At 45.0% G+C, this 16,548-nt stretch overlaps 1 protein-coding gene across 2 annotated transcripts in view; it reads left to right on the top strand.

Moving 5' to 3' along the window:
- The window catches only part of map1aa (microtubule-associated protein 1Aa), a 49,408-nt gene extending 40,194 nt beyond the window's left edge, over positions 1-9,214 (top strand). For both annotated transcript variants that reach the window (XM_030719102.1, XM_030719107.1), the window contains 3 exons: positions 95-6,998; positions 7,112-7,338; positions 8,203-9,214. In XM_030719102.1, coding sequence (XP_030574962.1) covers positions 95-6,998; positions 7,112-7,338; positions 8,203-8,358 — 7,287 coding nt within the window. In that variant the 3' untranslated portion in view covers positions 8,359-9,214. The remainder of the gene's footprint in view (positions 1-94; positions 6,999-7,111; positions 7,339-8,202) is intronic.
- The last annotated feature ends 7,334 nt before the right edge of the window (positions 9,215-16,548 follow it).

Raw genomic sequence — 16,548 nt, 5'->3', positions numbered from 1 at the left:
CTGAATACTTTGTTTCTGTGTATGTGTATAGGTCAACTTCTAGTTATAAAAATTGTTTAAGGTCATTTTTCCCTGTTGCTGTGCTTGATTGAAGGTGATTGAAGTCCTATCCAGGGCCTCTTCTGAGCAGCCATCGAAGCTTACCGTTTCCTGTCAGGGAGACGGGGGCTGGAGCTCCCTGGGCCAAAGCCAGGAGCAGCAGCCACTCCAAAATCTTCTGGAATACCGTCTGAACCCCGAACCTCACCTCCCCGACATGGACGGAGTCACAGAGTTTACGGAGTATGTTGCAGAGACGGTGGATGTGCCGTCGCCCTTTGACCTTCTGGAGGCCCCAACCTCTGGTGGATTTCTGAAGCTGTCCAAACCCTGCTGCTACATCTTCCCTGGAGGTCGGGGAGACTCTGCTCTATTTGCCGTCAATGGATTCAACATCCTGGTGGACGGAGGGTCTGAGCGGAAGTCCTGCTTCTGGAAGCTGGTCCGGCACCTGGACAGAATCGACTCTGTTCTGCTCACCCATATTGGAGCAGATAACCTCCCTGGCATCAATGGGCTGTTTCAGCGAAAGATTGCTGAGCAGGAGGAAGAGAGGAACCAAGATTCTGGCTCAAGCAGCAATGGTGACTGGGTGAAGAACCTTATCTCCCCTGAGCTCGGGATTGTGTTCTTCAATGTCCCAGAAAAGCTGCGTATGCCTGAGTCCACTCTTAAGGTAAAGCGAAGTATTGAAGAAGCATCTTTGACATTGCAGTACCTCACCAAGCTCGGTATCACACCAGAGCCTCTTCACAGAGTAGTAAGCAACACCATTGAACCTATCACGCTGTTCCACAAGCTCGGCGTGGGAAAGTTAGACATGTATGTTCTAAACCCTGTTAAAGAAAGCAAAGAGATGCAGTTTCTAATGCAAAAATGGGCTGGAAACAGCAAAGCCAAGACGGGGATCATGATGCCGAATGGTAAAGAAGGAGAAATATCTGTCCCCTATTTAACATCAGTCACTGCACTCATTGTGTGGATTCCACATCGTCCAACAGAAAAGATAGTTCGGGTGCTCTTCCCAGGAAATGCACCACAGAATAAAATATTTGAAGGCCTTGAGAAACTGAAACACCTGGACTTCCTGCGATACCCAGTGGCTACCCAAAAAGACATATCATCCGGTCCACCACCTCCCATCATCAAACAAACTAAAATAAGATCAAGAACTGATAGCAAAGAGAGTCTGAAATCTTCACCCAAGCCACATTCTAAAACCACTAAGAAAGAAGTCAGTGGGCTAGAGGAAGAGTCAAAGAGTGAAACCAGTAAAGAAAATAAAGTTGATAAGAAAGAAGAGAAGAAACCCAAAAGTGAAAGTCTAAAAGCCACCAAGCAACAGAAAAACAGTGAAGTTGCCCCTGGAGTTCAGAAGACTGAGAAAAAGAAAATATCCAAGGAAAAAACTGTTAAGCAAGAGAAAGCATCAAAGATGGATGAAAAGAAAGACAAGGAGAAAAAAGAAATTAAGAAAGAGAAACGTGAGGTAAAGAAAGATGAGAACATAAGAAAGGAGGAGAAAAAAAGTAAAGCCAAGGAGGACAAAAAGAAAGACCCCAGTAAACCTGAACTGAGAAAAATCACCAAACCAGACCTGAAACCACTGACCCCTGAGGTGAGAAAAACTTTGCACAAAGCCAAGACTCAGGCTAAACCTAAGAGCGACAAAAATAAGGCAGTGAAAGAGGAAGCAAATGAGAAAAAACCAGTTCCAAAGAACGTCCCTGAAGAGGTTAATGCAGCAGCTCTGGCTGACAGGTCCATTGTGTCTTCACCCGAAGACCTCACAGAGGACTTTGAGGCTCTAAAACAAGAGGAGTTGTCCAAACATAAGACAAAATCTATCCAGAATGATGTAATGCCTGAACTGTCAGTGCACACTGATGCTAAAGTTTCTTCCTCGGTTTTCCCTGATGAAAAAACCACAGCCCCAACCGCTGAGATTAAATCTGTTTCACCCAAATCACCTATCAAACAGGAAGTGCTGGCACCTACTCAAGGGAAGAATGATGGCAATGATGGTTTCAATAAGAAGTATGAAGAAGAGAAAATGGAGAAATACGATGAATACTCCACCAAGGACAGATCAAAGAAGAGTGACAGCTCAGAGGAAGAGGGTGATGTAATTGAGAAAGCTGAGCTCGAAGGAACTGAAGATGATGAGGTCCTCAAGTATAAAACTGAGGAGGTGAAAAAAGAAAAATCAAAGGAGTGGGACACCAAGCCATTTGAGCAAAAACCTTTACCAACTGCAGCGTCTGGACAGGCAGTGGCAGCCTCCGCCTCTGAGCAATTCTCCTTTATACAAGACGAGACCATACCTGGATACTCTGAGACTGAACAGACCATCTCTGATGAGGAGATCCACGAGGATACGGAGGACAGGATTCCACAGCTGCGCTATGATGTGGGCTCTTATGACATCTCTGTTCCTGATGTCCCTGGCACCTTTGAGTCAATGCATGGTATAAAGGAGATGAAGAGCTCCACTCTGTCTGATGTTGCAGATGTCAAACCCAAAGCCTTTTTGGGGGGTCCCGAGCCTGAGCTTGCACCTTACCCCACCATCATTGCTGCTCCTCTTGCTGAAGAGGAGCACATCTCCTCAGCAACATCCATCACAGAATATGACAAACTGTCATCATTTGCCACATCTGTAGCTGAAGACCAGTCCATTGCCTCCGTGACAGCACCTCAGACTGAGGAAACTGGGAGGAACTCTCTCCTGCTGGACACCATCAACAGCGTCCCCTCACGTGCAGAGGCTGCCCAAGGGAAGGACTATCTCCACTCAGCAGGAACCATCTCACCCACATCCTCTCTAGAGGATGACAAATGCTTTAAGTCTCCTTCCTCTGATGAGTACCAGCCCATCATCCCTGAGATGGAGGGTGATGTGAATATCCAGTCAGTCCAGGATGAAGAAGATGAGGACGAGGATGAGGACGAGGACCAGACACCAAATGTTGACATCCCTCTGGGTAAACTTCAAGAGGGCTATGAGCATGCAGCCTCCTTGATGCTCCAGGAGAAGGAAAAATCTCCCTCTTCCACTTTTTCTCCTCCCCCCTTCTCTACGACACAGTACTCACCCACACAGGGTGTCAAAGAAAACCTCTTTGCTACAGAGGGATTTAAGACTGGTGTTGAAATAAAGCCTGTATCACCCCCTCCTCCATCATTCTCCCCTGGACTAGAGTCCCACTCCAGGCAGGAGAGTGAAGAAAGATGCTTAAGTCCAGATGACAGCACCATGAAACTTGCCTCACCCACACAGTCTGTGCCCACAAGCAGTGGCTACTCTCCGACAGAGGAGAAGCCCTTTAAGACAGAAGACAAAGACGAGGCAGTGACCAGCATGAAAACCGACATCCAGAAAACAGAGAAATCTGTCACTATCTCAGACAATACTTCTTTCATTGGTGTGTCAGGTGACAAGACAATGTTTGAAGCATCTGAAGAATCTGATGAGGATGAGGATGATTATTATGCCAAAAAGGATCTACAGCCTACCGTTAAGGCAAAGCTTATGGAGGCAAAAGAGGGTTGCTTCTTGGATGATGACTTTAGTTTTATGGCAAAGTCTGCAGAGACTGAAAAAGAGGTCGAGAGTTTGGACAAAACAGCTGTGGCCTTTAGCACGAAGGAGAAACCAAAATCTCAAGTGATGTTTTCAGATGAGGATGAAAACGATGATGACTTTCCAAGTAGGGCAGGGTCTAAGCCCTTGTCGACTGATCAACACAAAGCAGAGATTGCAAAAGACAGCACAGAAAAAACAGATGTCACTATTAAAGAGCCTGAGAAAAGTGTTCAGTTCAATCTGTATGAGTTTCCTGAGAAGGAGGGCAAAGTAAAGGCCTCATATGTAAGACAAGACACTCCCTATGTACATGGCAAAACATTCTCTTACAGTGACATTTATGACAGCAAAACAAGCTCAGTGGACTCTGATTTCTATCGTCAGGAGTCCATAGATAAGACGGAGAAAGACATAGCAAAGGGCGATGTGGATCTACTGAAACATGAGCCCCCCTTCCCAGTCACAGACATGGACAAGATGTCAGAAAAGGAGGGATTTACTGTCTCTTATGGAAAAGAGTCCTCCACCTCATGGTTTGAGTCCAAGAGCACTCCAGCTACGGCTCCATTTGAAAAAGAGGTCAAAAAGAAGGAGACTTTTGAACACAGTGAAAGTAGTCGATTCCCTTCAGTGGCTGACAGACCTGAGGCATGGACCACTTCTTTATCATCAGAAAAGGACCTCAAAAGCCAGACTGACAGCGAAAAGCCCTCAGCGCACTCTCCAACGACAGCATCTGGTATAGACAAACTTGCTGCCTCAGGCTACAATGAGAAGGGAGCATGCCTGGAGATTGATATGCGAAAGCTAACGGCGAGAGATGAAGAGGATTATGATGATGAAATTGTTTATGATGATGAGGAGGATGAAGATGAAGAAGAGGAGGAAGAGGAGGATGAAGGTGCTATTGATTCCGATATGGAGAAAGGTGCCAAAGAGAAATCTGAAAAGGAAGTGAAAAGTCCAGTCAGTGAAATGCTTGGCTCAAGCAGGCCTGAATTTATGGTTTCTATGGCTGGATATGGTTATAGCAGTCAGGGGCAGCCAGATATTAAAGAAAGCAACTCTAGCTCACTCACAATGGTTGAAGATAGGGCCAAGACCGATTCCTCATCCATAAGTGGAAAGCCTGTGGATTTAGGAGCTGCAGGTTTCTCTAGCTACTCATCAGGGCTTGAATACTCATGCGGAAGTGATGAGAAAGAGTCGTTTTTATCCGGTCAGAGTGCCGACAAAGGAAGAGAGGACTTCACTTTGAAATCAGCAGATGACAGTTATTACCAGAATGACAGAGCTGATCCTGACTTTGAGAAACAAAAGACACCAGATCTTCTGAGTAAGAGATCGCTGGACACGAGCTTCCAGTACACAACCACTGCTGCTCCTGGGTTCTCCTCCTCTTCAGCCTACAGCTACTCCTCCTCCACCTCGGGCTCCCTCTCCACCAGCCGCCAGTTTGGAGAGGAGCTGGAGACACCCGCCTCTGCTGAGCCTCTCTTTGAGTACTCCTCCTTTAAAGAGGAACACTCGCCTGTTACAGAGTCCCCATTCTCCAGTTCTGCAGTTGCAAAAGATGACTATTTAGAAGTGTCTGAGAAACAAATTATGGCTACAACCACAGCTGAGTCTACCTCCAGTTTAGCCCGATTCTCACCTCTCAGTCCTTTTGAAGAGGTTAAATCTTTCCCCTCCCTCTCATCCACTACCCTTAGTGATGACAAGAAGGAGCACATGACATCATTAGGTAGAGTAACAGATAAAGTCTCTCAACCTGACTGCTTCTCTAAGCCTGGGTGGCCTGAAGGGTCCCAGCTGGACACAGCTGTTGGGTTTGGGGCCTCAGCAGCAGGATTATTCTCTCAACTTCCAGAGTTCTCCAAGGACAAGGAGGCAGCTAGTGCTGCTCTGTTTGGCGTCACTTCTTCGCCTCGGCCAGACACAGAAGGCAAGCATTACTTTGAGGAGACCGAAAGCAGCGAAGAAGAGGATGAGGAAGCTTATATGCGTGAGATGACTCGGAGGTCTCCTTCCAGTGGCCTGGCTAGTAGCCTTTCATTTTCTGACAAGCCTGTTGCTCCACTTGTCACTGAAAAGACAGGTGGTGCTCTTCCAGATGTTCTTGGGTCCTACATTCCCTCAACTCTTCAGACCGGCAGCCCGGACACAGCGAATGGCCCCACAGAGGTCAGCACTAGCTCCACCCTCCCTCCTGGAGCAGCAGCCAGTGGTGCAGCTTCAGGCCCAGCCAAGCTGGAGTCACAAGAGGGAGCAACAGGTTATGTAAGGAGTTCTTATGAGTGGGAAATACCAAAGCCCCAGATGGGAATGGTGCCTGGAGACTCTCCTCCTCATTACCGTCATGATGATGAATTTGAAGAGGAATGTGAGATGGAGCCAGAGCATCCTGCCCGTCCACTTTCACTCTCCTCAGCAGATCAGCCATTCCGGTCACCATTCTACGCAGAGGAGTGCAGCCGGGGAGGGCAGGACGATGATGATGATGATGACAGTGATCAGGATGCACCCATAGGAGCCACCTCCTCTTATACCAGCCGCACTTCTCCTGGATATTCATCTTCTGAGTACAGGCAACGCAAAGAAGACCTCTCACCTTCCTTCATCAACCCCTGCATGCGGCAGCTCTCCAGCGATGAGGACGATGAGGTACAAGGCCGCAGAAGTGATCAGTCACAGGAGGGTGATGAGCATGACCTGTCAGTGAAGAGAAGGGCTCACAAACAGCCCCATCAACACCACTCCCAGAGCAGGGACAGCAGCTCTCTGCACCAAATTGGTGGGATGTCAGCAGGGTTGGGTCTAGCTACAGAGGACACTCCACCCACCTCCGTCAGTGAATCTTTGGCCTCTCAGTCAGATTCTGATGCACCACCAGGCACTGAAGAGTACCCTTCAGTTACTGGTGAAGGCAACATGGACTCAGATGAAGACGCTGACTACATGCCAGTTGATAAAACTGCAACAGGAGGAGGCAGCCATCAGTTTACTTCTAGGAGCCATGATCCTCCTCCTGCTCCCCTCATGGATCCCTCCCCACACCCCCCACGACCAGACGTTTGCATGGTGGATCCTGACTCTTTAGACAATGGCTCCCTTAAGAAAGAGCCAAAAACCAAGAGCTTAAAGAAGACTGCAGGCAAAACCAAATCAGGATCACCAGCTAGGCGCAAGAGGTCCCCCATGCCTGTCAAACAGACCCAGTCTCCTCGTAGTGCCTCACTAAAAAAGAAGGAGGCAGACAAGAGCTCGCGGATGTCTCGTCTTTCAGATGGACAAGGCTCCAAAGATGATGACCTTTCCAGATCAAGCTACAACCCTGGCAAAGGACTGACTAACGGTGTCAAAAGCAGTTCAGGTGAGAAAATTTAACTAAAAGGATAACAACAAAAGCTTTTTAGATGTATCAGTTCATACTACACAAAAGGAATGTTTCTGAACAATGTTTGGCTTTTTTTATCTTCCACCCAGGTTCTCAGAAGTCAGGCTCTGTGGCTGCTCCTGGACAACCCATTTATGTGGATTTGACTTACATTCCCAACCACTGCAGTGCCAAGAATGTGGACCAAGAATTTTTCAAACGTATTCGTTCTGCGTACTACGTGGTGAGTGGCAATGATGCAGCGAGTGGGGAACCAAGCCGAGGGGTCCTTGATGCGCTGTTGGATGGCAAAGCTCAGTGGGGATCAAACCTACAGGTATCATTTGCTTGTGTTTTAACCTACAAGTGTAAGCTGTCATCAATGATGACCCTAACACTAACTCTAAGATGTTGATCTGCCAAGTTATGTCCTTCTGTTCTGCAGTAAGAAATTTGCTGTTTTTTGGATGGTTTTGACTTTGATGTACTGACTGTCCCTGTACACGATATTATAACTCGCAAGTACCTTAAAATCAGTGTAAAGACGGGGAGCTTTAAATGGGCAAAATCAAGTAAAAGTGTCTGTATGCTGATATGAATGGCAAAGCAAAAGCTAAAGATAATACGCAAACACGATGATCTAAGTTTTACAGACCCGTATACAGAATACTTTCCCCTAGGGTTGTTGTAGTTTCACTAAAGTATGCAGCTGCTGCTTAGAACCATAAGTGGTGCTACTTCTGTTTTTTGCTAAGCCCGACTTTCTTTAAATTGGACATTGGAGTAACCAGTGTTCTATCTGCCATTGCTAGAAATGTGTTTCATGTGTATCTAAAGAATTTATACGCTCCTTGATTGCTGCAAGAGCCGGGCCTCCAGCCACCCAGGCCGAAGGCATTAAGTGTAACAAACTGTGCTCACCTAAAAACTAGCTAGCCAGTGCATGCGCTACAATCCTGCTCTTCAGTGGTCAGTTGCCAAGAGCTATCCTTCCTGTCCTCTAACATGAATGATCAGATGTCAGAGCTGAATGCTACATAGACCCATAAACCCACATTCCGACAGCCATGATGCTAATGCTGCAGGTTTAAAATGGGCTTCACCAACCAGTGGGGGACTTGACTGTGGTATTTTATATGAGGTCTACTAGAAGAAGCGAGTGCTACTTCAGCTACTACTTTTCTTGATGTCTTCCTCTCAGGTGACGCTTATCCCCACCCACGACACTGAGGTGACCCGTGAATGGTACCAGCAGACACATGAGAGGCAGCAGGAGCTCAACATCATGGTCCTAGCCTCTAGCAGCACTGTCGTCATGCAGGACGAGTCTTTCCCAGCCTGCAAGATTGAGTTTTAAGATTTCTCTTTTGTCTCCTCTCCAGCCCTCCTACTGGCCTCCCCGGTGTAGATCTGTTTTTATTTACTCTCCTCTATAGCCTGATATGCAAATGTGTCTCTGCCCCAGGCACGTGTAGAGTCAAGTTGCGTGGAAAGGAGAAACAGATCTGGATAACTGTCCGTGTTTTTCTAGATTTGTATTTATTTATAAGCTTGTCGTGGCTGTCGCCATTTGTATAACACATTTGTTTTTGTAATTATTCACTGCAATATTAATATTCAGTCCTGTGAAGGGAGGAGTTTCATTTTCTGTCTCTTAACCTGTTTTTTTTCCCCCTCTCCTATAAGACAATGATTTTTGTTTATTGGCTAAGACAAGATACCCACTGTATTGTGAAAACAATGCAACAGAGCTTCTAATTGGCATAAATTAAAGCACAATTAAAGCCAGAAAAAAATCAAGCTTTTCATATTAGAGATGATCTAAACTACTGTCAGCTGCTCTGTTACTCTTAGGGGATTCCTTCCTGTTAGTCAGATGTGTAAACCACTACACTATGGAGCCAGTCATATCAGAGCGGATCAGTTTTAAACATTTTGCTGATAGAATATTGTGATGAATTTCCTCTGCATTTCTCTTTCTGTCTCTTTGTGGCTCCCACTTACATAGTGAAATAGAAACCATAGATCCAGAGGTCCCCTCAGTATGTCTTTTCAGAATATTTGCTGTAGCAATAGGGACGCTCATATTCAAAAATCTGTCTTGTAGTGACTTATGCCATTTCTACAGTCCTCTCAAAATGAAGACCAATTGTTACAGTTTCTCAGTGGCTGTTTTTCTTACAGTGAATTGGAGATGAGTTCTCTACATTTGCTTCTGGAGTCTTTGGTGTATTTTTTTCAGTGTATTTCCAGTTAACATATCGTCACAGAGGTCATGTGGAGGAGCTGTAAGCGGAGGCGATAAAAAAAAAATCCTCGTCTGATCTTTGGTATTTACCTGTTTATATCTTTACATACAGAAAAAAGCACTCCTTAGAGTAAAGTAGACAAACCTCATACTTGTTGCTGTGTTGATACAAAGGCTGTGTTAAAGAATGTATTCCATTACACCAATAGGAACATGTGGCTGTGAGGAAAGATTGCGCGTTTGCCTGGTTGACTAGTTTTGGCTGACGGTCACCCACATGTGCCTTTCTGTCCTGTTGTGCTGGAAGGGAAACGATAGTTATTGTAGAAATGTTAGGCACGCCTGTGTGTGATACATCCGTGGCTCTGTGGCGGAGGCTCAGCTGAGCTGGTCTCTGATGTCATGAGTTTTCTCGTCAGCGCACAAAACAAACAAACAAACAAAAAAAAAGGGGTCAGCGTTGTACATAGTGAGGGTAAAACGGCACTTTTTAAAGCACCAAATCCGCATCCGAGCTGCCACTCAAAGAAGCACAAAGGGTAACCAGCGTGCAAAACTTCAATCAGTTTTTGCTTTTTTGTTGTTCTTGTTTTTTTTTAATTTACCACCATAAAATAATTTCTCTACCTTTTTTCCCTGAGATCCTTTTTTGTTGGCTTTAGTTGCAATCAACTTGCTGCATACTATTTTTAAATTGTAGTCACTTGTTTTTAGCCATAGCTTGGTCTTTGATTTTGGATAACACTACAGTACCTTAATATTATATGTAGATGTGATATAGTTTGATTGATTGATTAATGATTTATATATTTTGATAAGTTTTGGGCAATTTAATAGATTTGAACCAGGAACTAAACCAACAATCTAACAAATGAAAGGACCAACAGGCCTCATCAGGGTTTCTATCTTATGATCCACAATGAAAATGGAGATTTTCTCCTGGATGTTTCCTCAGCTCAGCTAGTGATGCGTGTAAATCAGACCCGTGCGCATACAGGCGCTGGCATCAGCGGCTCCCATTTGATTTGAATGTGAAGATGCAGATTACCTTTACGTTCTCTGCGGAGGACTTTGATCTCCCGGTTGCCTTTGGTTTTGCCGCACATCACACGGTACGCCCGAGTCACGCTCGCAAGAACAACCTCACCGTAGCCTGAAATACATCACATCAGCTGTGTGCAGGAAAGAAAACTCACTGGTGTCTTTGTCTGGATGACAGGATACAGTCTGACAGTGATTTTTGTCAACATACAACTCATACACCTTGAGGCAACAATGACATGAAGTTGAGGGTTATATATGTTTCATACAGCTGGCTGGGATCAATGGTGTTTCCCAGTTAACGCTCTGCGCTGCCTGGTCATTCAGTGACAGTGTAAGCTGCGTCCCTGCTGTGAAGGAATCACACACTACTCACATTTAAGCAGACCACTCAAAACCCAGACTGCCAGACACGAGGGACTTAGTTCACTCATGTCAATACATTTTTATCTATAGTGGATTTCCTGTTATTCACATTTTTTCCAGTCAAAGCTTAACACACACAAACACACACATAACTGCTACATTTTCATATTGTGCAAAAAAATGGAAAAAAGTCAATATCTGTGGCATTCATACTCATCTGCAGTGGAACAAATCATCATAAAGACTGTTGGTTTCCAGTGAGCCCTGCTTGTACGTGCATGTGTACCTACCTTCTGAGTTCTCCTGTATTGTAATAGCTGAAAACAAACCTGACTTAACATAGAAATGCTATTTTAAATGATGTATAGTTAAGAAGCTAAGCTGTGGGGTGCCGAGGAGGCACTGCGCTGTGCCGTAAAGAACGCCTCGTGATTGTTTTCTTCCTCCTTTTCTGCTTCATGGTTTTACTTTCATCTCTTGTTTTAAGTGCAATATTCTCTTTATCGCTCTTTAAATGCTTAAACAGGTCAAATAGAAAAGTGATTTATTGTTAAAAGGGAAAAGTGTGGTGAAGATCAATAAAAATATTTACTGAAAGAAAAATTCTCTGGTCATTTTGTATTATCTTGGGAATGTTTTCTTTGCAAAAACTGCTGGTTTGATCCGTTTAATTAACAGATTAAGAATGTCATTTTTAGGCCAAATGTTTTTAGCTTGAACCTTAAATTTTAATGTTCTTAGAGACCTGGAGGGAGATAATACTGTCCAGTAATTCATAAACAGCATTACAGTTTTAGCATAGTTGTGTTTTGAACTAAATGCTAACAGTATGCTTCAACGTTGAGCATATATTTGTAGTGTATTTGGGGAAGTGGGTTAAAAATCTCACAATTCCTCAGATTTATTCTCCGATCGGTGGTCAAGACAGTTTGGGACACACTCATGTAGGCCTTATAGACCAGCCTTCCAGTGTCAGATTGGGAATGAACCCACACACAGGTCCTGACACAGGAACAATGTGGACTTTGTTCTGCCTGATAATCCCTTTTTTTTTTTTGACAGTCCAGAGATGGGCTGGGTGGGCGTTCCGAGGCCCTGCAGCGCTGATATGAACCATTTATCACACAAAACAAACCAAACAGGGATGGTAGTGATTCAGGGAGAGCTGACTCCCAGACACTGTTTAATCCTTATGAAGCTGATACTGTGTTAGGGGAAGGAACAGCCTGGAAGCTGGAAGACAATTCTTTCTGTGAGAAGCTGTTGAATCGATGCTGTGATGACATCACCTCCTGGGTCACATGATCAGGTTGGAGAACAGTGGGAACAACAGACATGACTGTTTCCCTTTGCTTCAGAGGTGGAAATAACCATATATCCAGATTTGTGCTGTTTACTCTCCCAAATCGATTCAACAGCTGGTTACACCAAGCTTGTTACATTTCAGATAGTTTATGGGATCCAAAAGGCTGCAGCTGCTCCCCTCTTTGGTATGCATTATTGTGGAGAAAATGGCAACTGAAAAAAAATTAAGCCAACATAAAAGTGCTAAAAACTGCAGTTCCACCAGTGGCCACTTGAGACCAACTTCAAAAGCGAGTCAATCCCATCGACTTTACTGGCATTGTGATTTTACCCACTGGTTTTGGAGTCTGTTTTGAAGCTTCATTGTTAGCCACCAACATGCTGGTTTTTTGGATGAAGTTATATTATGGATGAACGGCTGGAGTGCTAATTTAGCAAAGCTGCATTCATAAACTGAGTTGGTGCAATGCACAGACACACATCAGGATGGGCTGTACCACACAGTGAGTCATTGCATTAGTCAGATAATCCATTAGAAATACCCTCAAAGGCACCAACAGCACAGATACTGTGAAAAGCTCCAGTTTAATGACTTGAAGTAGTGCATGAAGTCAAGCAGACTCCCAACAATAGAGGCAAACGACGTTATGAGGAGAAATATCCAGCCTGAACTGCTTTTATACCATGGCATTACAACATGGGAGTTTATGGGGTCTGACTCACATTTGGAGTCAACCTCAAGTGGCACTGAGAGAAGCTGCAGTTTGGTCAGTGCCTCTAGAATGCTTTAACTCTAGAACTCCCAAGGTGGTCATTTTGACCTTTTTTAAATTCCCGTGGTAGACCCAGGACACGCTGGAGAGATTATATCTCTCGGCTGGCCTGGGAACGCCTTGGGGTCCCTCCGGATGAACTGGAGGAGGTGGCTGGGGAGAGAGAAGCCTGGGCTTCTCTGCTTAGGCTCCTGCCCCTGTGGCCCGGCCCCGGATAAGCGGAAGAGAATGGAAGAATGGATATCTTTGCTGCTATAAACCCCATGGATGTACCTATAGGACCCTGACTTTTCCTAAATATGTCAACATTGCATTCGAACATTGTCATTTTATTAAAATTAGAAGACACAACAGAGTTATGAGTGTTTCTACCTAGAACTTCCATAGGTGGTCATTGTGACCACAATAAATTATTTACTTGAATTTATAATAAAAAATGATATGAATAAATATAATCTGTAATCAATAAAAGATCAAAGATACATGTATCTGTAATGTTACCAGTCAACTAAAGATGGCCGTGGCCATTGTCATAGCAGTCGTATTGACCATATGCATATACAGTGTAATTTGGTGAAATTGGATGCTTTTTGATCCCTCATAGCTACCACTTGCTGTTGATGGGCAAAGTGTTGTTCCTGGTGTTCTCAAGAACTTGAAAAAAGATGGCTGGACTTTATTTAACCCCTAGTGGGGGGTTGTCCCCTTTTGCAGGTGGTTGTTGATCCATTGTCTGTGTAGGTTCTTGGTCATCCAGTCTCTGGAGCTTTGTGGGTCATTACCACAAAGGGTTTCCTGTGAAACCACTGTGTGACCCGTGAGACCTTGTCTCACAGGTAAGTAGGGTGTGAGTGGGGTTTGAGGCACCTAGAGGGGATCTCTAGGCTGTATTGTAGGAAGCTGACAGCTGGTGTCATAAGCCACCAATGATGGCTGTTCTCCTCTTTCAAACCATCTTTGCTCTGGGTCCAAAATGTGAACAGTGGCATCCTCAAAAGATCTGGTTATCCAAACTGGGCCTTCATCAAATCAGTGAAGATGCACAAGAATGAAAGTCAGACACATGCTAACGTTATCTCTTACGTAGCAGGTTTGTCAGAGAAATGCGGGAGAATTGTCTCCAAGCATGGCATCCCAGCCACACTAAGACCAAAACTGGTCTCAAGGACAAAACTCCCAAACACAAGCTAAGCAACACAGTGTATGTTGTGCAGTGCAGCAAGGAGTGCTCGGACCACTACGTTGGAGAAACTAAACAGCCACTCCACAAAGGCATGGCATAATATAGAAGATCCACTTCAGCATGACAAAACTCAGCTGTGCTTCTGCACCTACAGTATGGAGGAAACTCTTTGAGGATGCCACTGCTCACTTTTTGGACCAGGAAGGTGGGATAGTTTAAAAGAGGAGTAAAAGAAGCCATCAATGTCCACTGTGAACAACCATCACTGAATAGAGATTGTGGCATACAACACCAGTTGTCAGCTACCTACAGTGCAGTCTTGAGGTCCCTCCCCAAGTACCTCACCCGTCACTCACACCTTACTTCAGGTGACCTCAATAAGTCACATGAATTTGGGGGTGGGGGGCTGGGATGTCACACAGTGATTCCACCTGAAAACCCTTGTGGTAATGACATCTTTTTAACGCCTTAACTTATGTGCAACAGCACATGAATAATGGGTCAATGACCACCTCCACAGGGGACAACTCCCACTAGGGTTTAAATACCTGGGATTCTCCACCATTTGGTGGAGAAGCTTGAAGAAGCTTCTTGGATACGATGGGAACCAGCTTCAAAAATTTTTTAAAGAAGTCCACTCACCTTGTTCCTGCTACTGATCTTCCTTGTCACAACCATCTTCAGTTGATTGGTAACATATTTTATAAATATATATATATAAATGTCAGGTGCCACCTCTGCTAATTTGAGTCACCAAATTAGACTTCTCAGCTGTTTTTGTGCTTTTGATGCCTTTGCAATTCTGTGCTGTACAGACATCCAAGAAGTTTGTAAACCAGCTTTGGTGAGTGAAATTCTTGTTTTTATTGTTTGCTACTTAGTATCAATTGGCAAACGTTTGTATTCATTCATTGCAACTATACAGTTTATGAAGGTAGCTTACTAACAAAGCTTGCTAGTGATAGCTGATAACTTAGATCTAACACAGAGCTGGCAACACCAATGGTTGTGCTAGCCAACAGGAACTACACTGCTCAAAAAAATAAATAAATAAAGGGAACACTTAAACAACACAATATAACTCCAAGTAAATCAAACTTCTGTGAAATCAAACTGTCCACTTAGGAAACAACACTGATTGACAATCAATTTCACATGCTGTTGTGCAAATGGAATAGACAACAGGTGGGCATTATTGGCAATTAGCAAGACACACTCAATAAAGGAGTGGTTCTGCAGGTGGGGACCACAGACCACTTATCAGTACCTATGCTTTCTGGCTGATGTTTTGGTCACTTTTGAATGTTGGTGGTGCTTTCACACTCGGTAGCATGAGACGGACTCTACAACCCACACAAGTGGCTCAGGTAGTGCAGCTCATCCAGGATGGCACATCAATGTGAGCTGTGGCAAGAAGGTTTTCTGTGTCTGTCAGCGTAGTGTCCAGAGGCTGGAGGCGCTACCAGGAGACAGGCCAGTACACCAGGAGACGTGGAGGAGGCCATAGGAGGGCAACAACCCAGCAGCAGGACCGCTACCTCTGCCTTTGTGCAAGAAGGAACAGGAGGAGCACTGCCAGAGCCCTGCAAAATGACCTCCAGCAGGCCACAAATGTGCATGTGTCTGCACAAATGGTTAGAAGCCGACTCCATGAGGATGGTATAAGGGCCCGATATCCACAGATGGGGGTTGTGCTTACAGCCCAACACCGTGCAGGATGCTTGGCATTTGCCAGAGAACACCAGGATTGGCAAATTCACCACTGGTGCCCTGTGCTCTTCAGATGAAAACAGGTTCACACTGAGCACATGTGACAGACGTGACAGAGTTTGGACACAAGGTGGAGAGCGATCTGCTGCCTGCAACATCCTTCAGCATGACTGGTTTGGCAGTGGGTCAGTAATGTTGTGGGGTGGCATTTCTTTGGAGGGCTGCACAGCTCTCCATGTGCTCGCCAGAGGTAGCATGACTGCCATTAGGTACTGAGATGAGATCCTCAGACCCCTTGTGAGACCATATGCTGGTGCGGTTGGCCCCAAGTTCCTCCTAATGCAGGACAACGCTAGACCTCATGTGGCTGGAGTTTGTCAGCAGTTCCTGCAAGATGAAGGCATTGAAGCTATGGACTGGCCCGCCCATTCCCCAGACCTGAATCTGATTGAGCACATCTGGGACATCATGTCTCGCTCCATCCACCGTCACGTTGCACCACAGAGTGTCCAGGAGTTGGCGGATGCTTTAGTCCAGGTCTGGGAGGAGATCCCTCAGGAGACCATCCGCCGCCTCATCAGGAGCATGCCCAGGCATTGTAGGGAGGTCATACAGGCACGTGGAGGCCACACACAATACTGAGCCTCATTTTGACTTGTTTTAAGGACATTACATCAAAGTTGGATCAGCCTGCAGTGTGTTTTTCCACTTTAATTTTGTGTGTGACTCCAAATCCAGGCCTCCATTGGTTAATAAATTTGATTTCCATTGATGATTTTTGTGTGATTTTGTTGTCAGCACATTCAACTTTGTACAGAACAAAGTATTCAATGAGAATATTTCATTCATTCAGATCTAGGATTTGTTATTTGAGTGTTCCCTTTATTTTATTGAGCAGTGTATATGAGGACTTCTTTCCTG

Source organism: Archocentrus centrarchus, chromosome 3, assembly GCF_007364275.1.
Source record: "Archocentrus centrarchus isolate MPI-CPG fArcCen1 chromosome 3, fArcCen1, whole genome shotgun sequence".
Taxonomy (NCBI): Eukaryota; Metazoa; Chordata; class Actinopteri; order Cichliformes; family Cichlidae; genus Archocentrus; species Archocentrus centrarchus.
Note: the sequence above shows the minus strand (reverse complement) of the source record. Positions and strands in the feature narration are given on the sequence as shown.